This window comes from Tursiops truncatus, chromosome 10 (assembly GCF_011762595.2).
Source record: "Tursiops truncatus isolate mTurTru1 chromosome 10, mTurTru1.mat.Y, whole genome shotgun sequence".
Classification (NCBI taxonomy): domain Eukaryota; kingdom Metazoa; phylum Chordata; class Mammalia; order Artiodactyla; family Delphinidae; genus Tursiops; species Tursiops truncatus.
In genome coordinates this window covers 65,643,982-65,657,306 of record NC_047043.1, presented here as the reverse complement: position 1 = coordinate 65,657,306, position 13,325 = coordinate 65,643,982, and the positions used below count along the sequence as shown (strand labels likewise).

At 39.2% G+C, this 13,325-nt stretch overlaps 1 protein-coding gene across 2 annotated transcripts in view; it reads right to left on the bottom strand.

Moving 5' to 3' along the window:
* The window catches only part of DOCK3 (dedicator of cytokinesis 3), a 405,892-nt gene that overhangs the window by 199,637 nt on the left and 192,930 nt on the right, over positions 1 to 13,325 (bottom strand). For both annotated transcript variants that reach the window (XM_073811161.1, XM_033865050.2), the window contains exon 6: positions 4,475 to 4,623. In XM_073811161.1, coding sequence (XP_073667262.1) covers positions 4,475 to 4,623 — 149 coding nt within the window. The remainder of the gene's footprint in view (positions 1 to 4,474; positions 4,624 to 13,325) is intronic.

Genomic DNA, 13,325 nt, shown 5'->3' with positions numbered 1-13,325 from the left:
AGACTTGAGTAGAGATAATGGCTAGTTAATTTGAATACAACCTTGTTTTATGCCCTTCCTGTATTTTAGAACACAATATTATAAATGCTGATTTCTACCTAATACAATTTTAATAATTTTCACATATGGAATGAGCGTGCACATAGGCAAAGAGGCCAACAAGTATAAGCCACGTAAATTTAATGTCAGAATCCTCAAATTTTCAGCCAAATAAATAAAAATTCCTAATCTCAGGGAAAAAAATTTAAATAGTTGTTACGTAGATGTGGAGGGCTCTGCATTTAACTTAAACTCTAAATACAAGAGTACAGTACCAGTTTAGTTTTTATCCTTGAAAGTTCTAACTCAGTGTTAAAGCAGATATATATATTATGAGACATGTGGTATAGATAACAGAACAAAGATCAAATAACCCACAGACTACAGATACTGACAATAATTTTCCTGGTTTTAAGACTCACACTTAAAAATGATCATAAAGATAGTAAGGTCCTACATAAACTATATGTGCTTTGGCATCAGTTCTGGGTACAAACACCAGTTCTACCACTCACTATGCAACATTGGAAAAAGTTCTTCTGAGCCTTTTTATGAGTTTCCTCATTAGGTAAAACAGAGCTCTTGTCTTGGAAGAGCATAATCGCATTTCATTATAACAGTGCAGATAAGTTAGATCATGCACTTGCCACAGTGATACAGGTAGATGTACTCAATAAACTATTAATAGCTGTTATTAACAGTGTCTGAAATAGGTTTTGAAAAGGCAGAGCTATAAAGTCTAAGAGTCTAAAGAAAAAGGCATAAAGTTTAAAATTACATAGGATTAATATTTAATTACATCAATTACAACGTAAAAATACATTCAGAAAATATTGATTGTGCACCCAAAACATGCCAGCATATGCTAAGCTTATCAATATTTTATGGCATTTATAAAAGTGTCATGGAACAAGAAGAGTGGAATTATGAGGGCATACAATGGGAAGAATGGATACGGTTATCAGTGCTCAGCTGTTGCATGGAGCAGTCTCCTATATCTAACCTATTGGTACGAAATGACTTTACTTTTGCAGTACACCATCCCTTCTTTCAAATTAAGAAGGAACATTTTTAAAAGGGTTACTTCGAGTGAGAACCAGAGATAATTGTCCTATTGGTTTGGGAGGCAATATGTCTTTTTCCTTTAGTAATAGTAGACCTAAAAAGTTCTCATTTAAGTTTTTAAGTGACTGTATTTTCCACTGGGAGTAAAGGGGAAAATGGAAAGAAGAAGAAATGGGGAAAGAAAGAAGTGGAAGGGAAGGGAGAAAGGAGGAAAGAAGATACAGAAGCACCAGGAGAGAAGGATCAGGGTTTCGAGAAAGGAGGGAGAAGGGAAAAAAGTGGGGTGGGGCGGGGAATGGAACTATGTTTCTGGTTTATATTGTTTATCAAAATGAACATATAAATACTCTCCCTACACACACACAAGCATATACACACTTTGTTGAGAAAAAGTTATTAATGTAGGTGGAACAGCTCTGTACTTTACTGACAGGTATTTATAATGTTCTTTGCCTTTTTCAAATATAATTTGAACTTTTTTCCAAGCTATCATCTTTAAGTTTTCAGATTTGACTGCAAAATCTGATTGGTCTGTTTTCTAACTTTTATCATAAAGAGGTATTGATAAAATATTTCTCTTGTTCATTTACTGGTATGTATAGTGCAGTTAAACTGCAACATAATGATTTATGCAACTATTAGTGTCATCAGTTCAAAAGTAACAATTTGCTTGGCACATAGTGATGCTATGTTTGCAAATTACTACCATTATTGATTTTTTAAAATAAGTACAATGATACCATATAGTACTGTTTGGAGCTGAGGAGACAGGATCAGTAGCTATACTGTAAGTTAACATACTACATTTTGCTAAGATTTTTACTGCCCAAAGTTAGATTTAAAGAACACTGCCTGATCTATCGTACATCTGAATTCATGTTATATCATACAAGGAGTCTGTGGTGTGTGCCAAGCAATGCTATTAACAGTCAAGAGAGGTTGTAATTTAATGAAACAAACAAGGATAGGATGGTGTCACAAATAACTAATGTAGAGTTGTTCTTTTTTCTTTTCTACTGAACAGTACCACTCTGGGTTGGATTCACTGTTTATTAGATCCCGTGTTTCCTCTTTCCTGATTTACTCTTCTATTTCTGGAAGAACACATTCTCAAGTCTCTTATTAAGAAAGGAGCCATGACAGGTTAACTTCTGCATCCTTGAGTACTTTAAAAGGGCTTTATTTGGCCCTTACACTTGATTATATAGTTTGGCTGTTTATAAAATTCTGGGTGGCAAATCATTTCCCAACAGAAATTTGAAGATACTACTTCATTATATTCTAGCATCCAGTGTTACTGATAAAACTTTTGAGGCTGGTGTGAATCTTATTCTTTCGTAAGAAGACCTGTTTTTCTGTCTGATAACCTTTTAGGATCTTCTCTTCAGCCCCAAATATTGAACTATCTTAGTGTGCCTCACTGTAGGTTTTGGTTTTTCTTCTCCATTCATTATACTAGGTATTTGATGGACTCTTCCAATCTTAAGTCACCTGCTCTTTGGCTCTAGGAAATTCTCTTCTATCATTTTTTTAGAATTTCCTCTTTATTGCCTTTGTTCTTTTCCTGGAAATATAATGTCTGATGTTGGATCCCCTAGATTGAATCTCTGTACTGTTGTTTTTTTCTCAACCATTTCCCATCTTTTTGTTTTATTTTCCTAGAGATGACATAAAATTATCTTCCTGTTCTCCGCCTAAATTCTTTTTTGAAATCCTACTCTCCATTCCTTTTTCGTAGCATTTTATAATGCATAATGAATCTTCTTGATTCTCTTGGAGGATACTCAGAGATTTTTAAAGTTCTTTACTAATCTTCACTCTCTCTAGGGCCAGGTATTTTGTTTATCCTGGTCTCCCTCTCTTCCCTGTGAAAGGATTTCTTCAAATACTTGGTAATACTTGATTGTCCATTCAAATTTAAAAGGCACTAGAAATGTGAAGAGTTTTTTGTACATGGGTGGGTGGCTAGCAAGCTTCTCTTTCTGGTAAGTGGAAGGGATTTGTACATTACACTTTGAAACCCTTAAATGCCTCAATATGGAGGGCTTTGCAATAAAGTCCCAGTTCAAACTTTTGTTGCCCAGTTTCCACCTAGGCAATTGGTCTTTGTATTTGTCTATCTGAAAGGGAAACACCTGGCTGCCAGGTTTGCTACTCATGGTAGCAAAAGTAGTGAATTATTACTTTACATACTTTTAAGCACTTCCTTTTGTTAAGCTCCAGGGCACACTCCCTTTCTCCCATGATTCTAGCAGCTGCAAGGCAGACCAACTCCTTCATTAGCTAAAGTTTCCTCCATACATTACAGGCTTCTTCTGTTACTAATCCTCCATCTACTTTTCAGCTTCTGGAAATGGGTTCACATATCCCATTTATTGCTGCACTCCTCCCACTCTTTTTATTTTTTGTCATTTCAATGATGTCTTGAGGCGGAGAGGAGCTAAAGACTTGTTCTAAAATATACTTAAGGTAAACGTATATCTTAAATAGGAAGCAACCTCGTCACTTCAAAGTTCAATGGACCCGATTTTAAGAGAATGAGGCAAAAGCATTTGAGAATCATATCAATTATTAAATCTAGGAAGAAATAAAATCTGAGTGCTATCTACTCCAGCTTCCCATGCCAAAGTCTTATAATTTTACTTGTATGGCAATAGTAAATAGTCATACCCACTGCATAAATACAGGACTATTTCTGAATGATGAATTAGTTAAGAATATTCTGATGACAGATGTAGACAGTTCCCATTTGTAGTATATACTTATTCGGATTCATTATATGGCTATAAAATGTAAAGGACACCAAATTCAAAGGTACTAAGAGATGAAACTAAAGAGTATTCTGGGGCTTCCCTGGTGGCGCAGTGGTTGAGAGTCCGCCTGCCGATGCAGGGGACATGGGTTCGTGCCCCGGTCCGGGAAGATCCCACATGCCGCGGAGCGGCTGGGCCCATGAGCCATGGCCGCTTAGCCTGCGCGTCCGGAGCCTGTGCTCCGCAGCGGGAGAGGCCACAACAGTGAGAGGCCCGCGTACCGGAAAAAAAAAAAAAAAAAAAAAAAGAGTATTCTGATTACTGAGGTTTAGAATCAAGGAATTTTAGATGGAAGAAACCCCAGAGGTTAATGTAGTCCAATTATTTAATTTTCTGGAAGTGAAAATAGAGGCTGAGAGAGTTTCAATGAGTAGAACCAGTGAACGTCCTTTGCTATAAACTGAAAGAAACGGCTACTCATTGTAAAAATGATCAAAGCTTAGTGGAGAATACAACGTCTTTAATCCCTAAAGATAAGCTTTGATCAGGTACAACTCTATGAGGACTAAGTTATCATAAATGAAACTGAGAGATGCCCAAATGACATTCATACTTACTCATTGCCCCAGTCCAGGCGCACGGTGATGTGCCGCTTAACCTCCCGCACCTGATCCTGAGTCAGGTGACCAGACAGGAGCTGCCTTCGAAGGTCAATAAGTTCATTCATCACATGGCGTAGCTTGTAGAAAAGATCTACTTTATGTTTCTGAAAGGGCATTTTTGGTGTTGGGTGAAATAAAAAAGGGATATGGAAAGGGAATGAAAAAAAAAAAGAGAAATAGTTAAACTATGAAAAGTGCTCATTTCTCTGAACCTCTAAAAACAGGCAATGTAAAGAGAGGCTTATTTAAGAATCTTAAACCAAAGTCCTTAGTTCCTACTGTCTAAAAATCTCTACAAAGTGACATCTAACAACATAATTGATCTGGCTTATGCAAAGTACCATCTGTCTATCTCTACTCTATCCTGAACTATTAATTTTCCAGTAAGTTACTAAACTTAATCAGAACCAAAAGAAACACAGGAGCCTACAGTGGTTTTCTCTGACAGAAGCTACTATGTATGACAAAGATTTCAACCATCCAGCAACATCCCTGGTTTCTCCAGGAAGGATACTCAAGTTGGGGTAGGCAGAGAGAGAATCACTTGCCCTATTTTAAAGAACTGTTTCAACATAAAGCTACAGTCTCTGGAGTGAGATTCATTCCAGGTTTCCAGGCCTCATCTAGCTTTAATTAGCTTTTGAAAACAGTATGTGTCCCTAGTGTCATAGAGTTCTACTCTTTTCAGTTCAGTGAAAAGCGTCACAGCTCGGTGGTTTGTGACCACCTAGAGGGGTGGGATAGGGAGGGTGGGAGGGAGGGAGACGCAAGAGGGAAGAGATATGGGAACATATGTATATGTATAACTGATTCACTTTGTTAAAAAGCAGAAACTAACACACCATTGTAAAGCAATTATACTCCAATAAAGATGTTAAAAAAAAACAAAAAAAAGCGTCACCTTTATAAGAGTTAAATGGAAACAGCTTAATGAACTTAATTATGGACATCACAGTGGTTTTAACAAGTAAAAAATGTAAATGCCATGACAGTAGATGCTTAACAAAAATAAGCATCTTTACTAAAGAATATAGGTTTAAGAACTAAAGTTCTATTTGCTCACAAGTGAAATCTTGATTTTGGAATCTTTCGGTTTCTGTTTTTATTATAGAGAAGCACAATTTTATATGATAATTAAAATTCTTGGAATGTAACTAATCTATAAAGAATGCTTTTAAAGACAGATCAATCTTTACTATAGTGTTAGTAAAATCTCTATCTGGATTTCCCCTAAAAAGACACTTGTCAAAATAAGCTGGATTCAAGTGACTGTAAATAAAATTATAATTATGAAGTAAATTACAAATCAGTAGAATCAGCTTATGTTTTTAAGTGGCTCTGAGCTTATGATTAAAATGTTTGGAACATCATACTACTTAGAAATCATCTAATGGAGCACTGGAGCATTAGATTTTTAAAGGTCCATCTTAAAGAGAAATTATTATTATAATATTTGGCGGTACGCGGGCCTCTCACTGTTGTGGCCTTTCCCGCTGCGGAGCACAGGCTCCGGTCGTGCAGGCTCATTGGCCATGGCTCACGGGCCCAGCCGCTCCGCGGCATGTGGGATCCTCCCGGATTGGGGCACGAACCCGTGTCCCCTGCAACGGCAGGCGGACTCTCAACCACTGCGCCACCAGGGAAGCCCAAGAGAAATTATTTTTAACTAGAAGACATTAGAAATCATGCACTCTAACTACATCAAGCTGTTCTTTCTTCACTCAATGAACATATGAAGAAAACTTAAGCACCTTGATGGTACACAATGCTGGCAGATGGGCAGAACTCAAATTCTTGCCAGCTCAAATGCAACAAAGCCTAAGCAAATTACATCTGCAAAATTGAGATCTTGAGATAAGCAATAAAGGCAATGTGGTGTTTGTTTCCAGCACATGCATTTCTTTATGATAAATCAGGGCCACCTGTCTAAGTTTAAAATAGAAAGTTATGATTATTATTTTCCCATCAAGCCATACACAACAATCCACTACATACATATACAAGCATTGATTTATTCATTCAATTAACAAATGCTTATGGAGCACCTGCTGAGTGCTATTACTTCGTTGTGATCAAAAGTCCCTACTCTCTTGGGCTTCCCTGGTGGCACAGTGGTTGAGAGTCCGCCTGCCGATGCAGGGGACATGCGCTCGTGCCCCGGTCCGGGAGGATCCCACATGCCGCGGAGCGGCTAGGCCCGTGAGCCATGGCTGCTGAACGTGCACGTCTGGAGCCTGTGCTCCGCAATAGGAGAGGCCACAACAGTGAGAGGCCCGCGTACCGCAAAAAAAAAAAAAGTCCCTACTCTCATGGTGCTTTCATTCTAGAGAGCAGAGATAGACCATACACAGATACATAATGGTGGTGAAAATTCTAAGAAGAAAAATTAAAGCAGGATAGGGACAGTGGGTGGCCAACGGTGCATTGGCTGGGGAGTAGGAGAAGTTACTGCTTCAGGTAGAATGGTCAGGGAAAGGCTTCCTTGTGAGCCGAACTTTAAGTAGAAACCTGAATGAAATAAAGTGACAGCATTTAGGAAAACTGGGGAAATTTTATAGGCATGAGAAACAGCAAGAGCAAATGCCTCAATGTGGAAGTGAACTTGGCATATTCACAGAGAGTAAAGAAGTCAGCGCACCTGGAGCAAAGTGAACAAGGGGGAAAGTGGTGATGATGCAGAGAGGCAACACAGACCAGATTAGGCAGGGCCTTTGTAAATTATGTTAAGGTCTTTAGCTTTTACTCCCAGCAAGATGAGAAGCCACTGGAGATTTGGAATAGAAGAGTGATGTGATATGACATAAGTCTTGAAAGCATTACTCTGAGTGCTCTGTTGAAAATAAATCATGAAAAGGCAAAGAGGACAGTGGGGGTTCCAGTTAGGAAAGTATTTATTGCAACAATCCACATGATGATGGTTGACTGGACAAAGGTAAGAATGGTAAAGGTAAACATTTCAGAGTTTGGAATTTTGACATGTTTTGTAGTTAGAGCTGTCAAGATCTGCTGATAGATTACATGTGAAATATGAATGGAATCAAGGATCATTCTTTTTCCTAACCTGAGAAGCATGTCTGGAAGAGGGAAACAAGGTTCAATTAGGACATGCTAAGTTTGACACCGAGTTTCAACATTTAGAGGTCAGGAAAGTGAGGAGAATCTAGCAAAGGAAATTGAGAAGTAAGCAGTGAAGTGAGAGGAAAAGCAAGAGAGTATTGAAAACAGGGTTTAAGGAGAACTTTGTTAAATGCACTGAGAGGTTAAATAAAATATAGACTGAGAACTGGCCACTGGATTTGGCACTGTGGTGGCCATCACTGAGCACCGATGGAATGGGTGGAGTGAGTTCAAGAGTAATGGGAAAGGAGGGAATGGAGACAGAGCATAGACAACTCTTTTGTAGAACTTTCAGTAACTGGAAGCAGAGAAATGTAGCAAAACAGGGTTGTGCTATGGAGGGAGGGTTTTTTTTTTAATGAAACACAATTTTAGGCTATTTGTATACAGAAGAGAATAATCTAGTAGAAGGGAAAATTTGATGATGCAGGTGTTAAATCCTTAAGTAGTCAAGAAGAGATGGGTCCCAGGTTAAAAGGTGGGGGGGGGGGGGTAAGGTTTCGCTTAACCAGGATACTCTATTGTCACAGAGAGGAAGGGCAAAGAACTGAGTAATGACACAGATAGTTGGGAGACTTGGTGATAGAACTAAATTTTTCCTCTGGCTGCTTTATTGTCAAGGAAATAAAAAGCAAAGTCATCAGCTGAGAGTGAGTAGAGTGGAAGAGGGTGTTAGAGGTTTGAAAACAGAGGAAAAGACATTAAAAAGTCTCATGGAGAGTGGTAACACAAATCAGGGGAAAGATAGTTCAACTGTTAGATGGTTTTGAGATTTGTGAACACTAATTAAAAGTGCAGTTTTGTGTCTTTTTTAAAGCTACATATAATGAAGTATATTGATACTGAAATATCACATATATATGTATGTGTATACATGTGTGTATGCATATATACATGCACACACATAACATATACTCACATACATACAATATCTATGTAATAACATGCACACACACATACAATAGCAATGCAAGAATATGCTAATATACTCTTTCAAGGCATTATATGGTTATTTACTTTTTTTAGTCAAGAGTTTCTAACAGATTGTATTTTCCAAACATGACAACAATATCTCCCATCCCAAATGCTCTTCTGCAAAAATGTGAATCTGACACTCCCCTGGTATGAACTGGAACCTATTTCTTTCTTTCTTTCCTTTTTTTTTTTGCCCTGCCTTGTAGCTAGGGGGATCTTAATTCCCCAACCAGGGACTGAACCCAGGCCACCAAAGTGAAAGCTTAAGAGTCCTAACCACTGGACCACCAGGGACTTCCCTGGAACCTACTTCTTTACAGCCTTAAACCTGGGCAGGCCCTGAGACTGCTCTGACCAATCAAACATTACAGTAGTGAGCTGAGCTAGTTCTAGACATAGCCCTTAACTAGTCTGGCAGCTTCTGCTTCCTGTCTCTTAGAATACATGCTCTTGGGAGGTTCCCTCTCAGAATCCAGCCACCTTGTGGTGAAAAGCCCAAGCTATGTGGAGAGGCCACAAGGAGACACTCCATTAAGCAGTCCCAGCTGTGTGAGTGATGCATGTTAGATGCCACACCTAGCCAAGCCACACTGTCAGAAGACTACAGCTTCTGCCAATATCTGACTGCAACAGAATGAGAAACCCTATGTGGAACTGCCCAGCTGAGCTCACTCTATCCAGAGAAGAATGAAATATAATAAACAGTGGGTTTTTTTGTGGGTTTTTTTTGCGGTACGCGGGCCTCTCACCACTGTGGCCTCTCCCGTTGCGGAGCACAGGCTCCGGATGCACAGGCTCAATGGCCATGGCTCACAGGCCCAGCCTCTCCATGGCATGTGGGATCTTCCCCAACCAGGGCTCGAACCCGTGTCCCCTGCATCGGCAGGCGGACTCTCAACCACTGCGCCACCAGGGAAGCCCTAAACAGTTGTTTTAAGCCACAAAGCTTTGGGGTAGTTTGTTATGTAGATAACCAGAACAACTGTACAGTATTTTTTTCCAATAGAAAATCAGTTACTGTTCCTAATTATATAAAGCTGGGAATACTAACCCTGCACTAAGAATGAAATGGATACCATCAGAAAGCAGCACTACTATTATAATCAATGTGGTGCTAATTTTTTTTTCCAGACCAACCTAATGGCCTCTTTGACCAGAGGTCCTAGCCCTAGAGGCTCCACCAGCACTGCTCTGACACCACATGGTACTCTTTGGTTTGTTAGCAGAAGAGAACACACGCCATTCAACCTGAACAATATCGGAGACTGGCTCCAGAGCACACAATTTACCTAAGAGCACTTGATGCCACAGGACAGCTAAATACCCCACTCAGGCTGAAAAATCCTTTTCTACCGAGAAACCTACTCCTTAGTCGATCAAAATAACAGTATATGAGGGATACCTAAGAGATATTGCGGGTTTGGTTCCAGATGACCACAATAAAGTGAATACTGCAATAAAGAGAGCTGCACAAATTTTTTGGTTTCCCAGTGCATATAAAAGTTATCTTTACACTATTCTGTAGTCTATTAAATGTGCAATAGCATTATGTCTAAAGAAACAATGTATATACCTCAATGAAAAATATTTTATTGCTAAAAAAATGCTAACCATCATCTGAGCCTTCAGTGAGTAACAGTAGTAACAAAGATTACTGATCACAGATCACCATAACAAATACAATAATGAAAAAGTTTGGGCTTCCCTGGTGGCACAGTGCTTTAGGAATCCGCCTGCTAATGCAGGGAACACGGGTTCAAGCCCTGGTCCAGAAAGATCCCACATGCCGTGGAGCAACTAAGCCCGTGCGCCACAACTACTGAAGCCCATGCGCCTAGAGCCCGTCCACCGCAACAAGAGAAGCCACCACAATGAGGAGCCCGCACACAGCAACGAAGAGTAGCCCCCGCCCGCCGCAACTAGAGAAAGCCCGCATGCACCAAAGACCCAACGCTGTCAGAAATTTAAAAAAAAATAAAAAGATTTAAAAAAAATTTTTTTAAAGACGAGGAAAAAGAAATCTTAGCAACACATTTAGCCTCTCCAAAAGCTCTAATATTTGTCAAGAATGGTCACAGAATTTGGAAAGTATACCAAAGAATCAGTAGAAATGATACATTTAGAATAATTAAATTACTTTGCCAGTACAAGCCAGGTAGAATTTGCCTTATCATTGTGAAAGAATTCCGGAGCTCTGCAGAAATACGTCAGATTTAAAAATTATTTTTACTAAACTGCTTGTAACTCAGTGTTGCAAGAAAGATTGTGCTGCAATGATGCCTCTGGGTCAGTAAATGAGTAAAGTTGTAGAATATCCATCATAAACATGCTAACTTTATTTTAAAACTATATATGCATAAAGATTGTTTAACATATGCTAATATAAGATTATAAAATCTAATTTAAAGAAAATTACATCAAAAGTACGGCTCTCATCAAAGAGAGCCATAGTACTAAAAACTTTGGGTCAAAATCAATTTAATGGAAATTAAACATTGCATCTCAAGTTTAAGTTGTTAAGGGATGATTCCCAGATCTCTCTCCATTTTACATTTTACTTTTGAACATTCTTTTATTTACTCCTTTTATTTCTCGCTAAAAGATTAACCATTAAGAACCCAGATATATTCAAACTTCTCCAGTATTTCTTTCTTTAATTGCTATTAATAATCAAGTGTCTTACTGTGAAGTAAACTAACCCTATTTGAAATATTTATATTATATACCAAAGCTCTAGCACTCATCCCAGTATAATACAAAAAATATCTAAACTACAGTGCTTGCAATTTTAATGAACTTTCTGCCAAAAATATCTTTAAGCCCAAGAATTTAAACTTTCATTTTAGGTTGTTCAACAACTTAGTTGGCCAAGGCTTGAAACTGATTTTCAAAAGAGAAATTTCTGTGAAACAAGAGATGTAAATCCAACCTATTTCACACAGATCTTCAAGCATATATTTTCAAGAAATAAGAATGCAAATAAGTAATGTGGAAATTCTTTTAATACTCCTCACTAATATGGAGGTGTGTCTATATACTCTCTTTGCTTGACATACATATTTACTCCTCCACCTCTCACAGGCCTACATGTCTTCCTCACTCCAGTCTCAACCCAAACACATCTTCCCTCACAGGCTTGTTGATAACCAAAATAATACCACTTATAGCTTCAATCCTCTTTTACAACACAAATATTTACAGGAGAGTTAAGACTTAAAAGTCTTAGTTTAAGTAAGCCTATCATATTCTTTCCCTAGAGCAGATAAGGATCTTGCTAAGAAGGGATCAAAGCTAACTGAAAGGTAAGTAAAATATCAGTGATATGAAAAATGGAAGCTCCAGTTGCTGATGTCAAGGGCACCCATTCACGATTCTGAACACAGTGAACTTACCTAACAGTGGGCTGTGGACAGCTGAGGCATTCTCAGGCTCAGAGCCCTTCTACACAAGAATGAACAAAGCTCTACTTAAAGGCAGCATTTAATCTGTCTCCCCTAGATACCTCTTTTTAGATACAGAGACCAATAAGAAACCAGCCCCAATTACCCCCTCCTCCAAATGTTAAAGTTGAAAGCTGGAAAGTAGATAACTGGGCCAAAATAAAAGACTGAAAACTAAGCCCGGTGGCTTAGCAGTAGGTAGAAATACACACCCATTCACCCTGGGCTGAACAGCTGGTGTTTGTCAAGTGGAGTAAAACTGAAGCTTTGTTTTCCCTAGACACTCCAAGGACAAAGTTAGTGGCAAGAGCTGAGCTTGCTGAAGTAAAGAGATAAGATGACCACTCCTGAGGTCAAGGAAAACTTCCGTGTCTGCAAATGCGCAGGAAGGCTCCTTGGGGGTCAAAAAGGGAGGGAGTGCCACCCCATAATAAGTGTGGACATACCCCCACAGACCTCTGCGGTGGACTCCATCTTAGCAAAAAGTTGTGCACGCATGTTGGGGAGGGTCCTAGGACCAGTCAGGTGTGAAGAAAGAAACAAGATAACTGACCAAAGGTAAACAAAGACTCAGAAGAACTGTCCTATATAAGTGATTTAAATCACCTCTTTACTGCACTCCTCCTCATTAGAGAGGAAGCCCATACACTTTTTCTCCGGGTGTGTATTTCTGCCTTGCTTCTGCCTTAAATAAACAAACTGCCTGTCTGTGTGCTCTCCCACATGTTATGCTGTGTCTCTGATGATAAACTTTGTACCTTTTTTTTTACAGTTTTTGCCTACTTGAGAAATTCATTTTTCAAACGTGGTAAGAGCCAGGGCCACTTTGCTTCTAGCCTCTAGCCCCTGGTGATCTGATGGCTAGGATTCCTGGTTTTCATCCAGGCTACCCAGGTTCAATTCCTGGGCAGGGAACTAAGATCTCTCTTCAGGACCACTCACTGCTATCTCTCCGAGATCGGAGGGGTGGGGAGAGGAAGGAAATCTATAAGAATGAAGCCCATTATGTGCAGAAAGACTCAGGCTCTGGAGGTACCAAGAACCTCTGAAGATGTATATGTGCATGTGCCAGTGCGGTAGATCTGGTGCATGAGCTTGGGAAATGGAAACAGGAGAACTGGTTAAAAGTCTTTTAAAAGGCTTTAAGACCTTCAGATAATCACTCCTACTCTATTCTGCCAGGCTTTTTCCACATGATAGTTTTACTCTCTACAGAGGTTAAAACAGAGTCTAAACTACTGCAGGGCACCAAACAGAGCTGATGATGTTAAAAC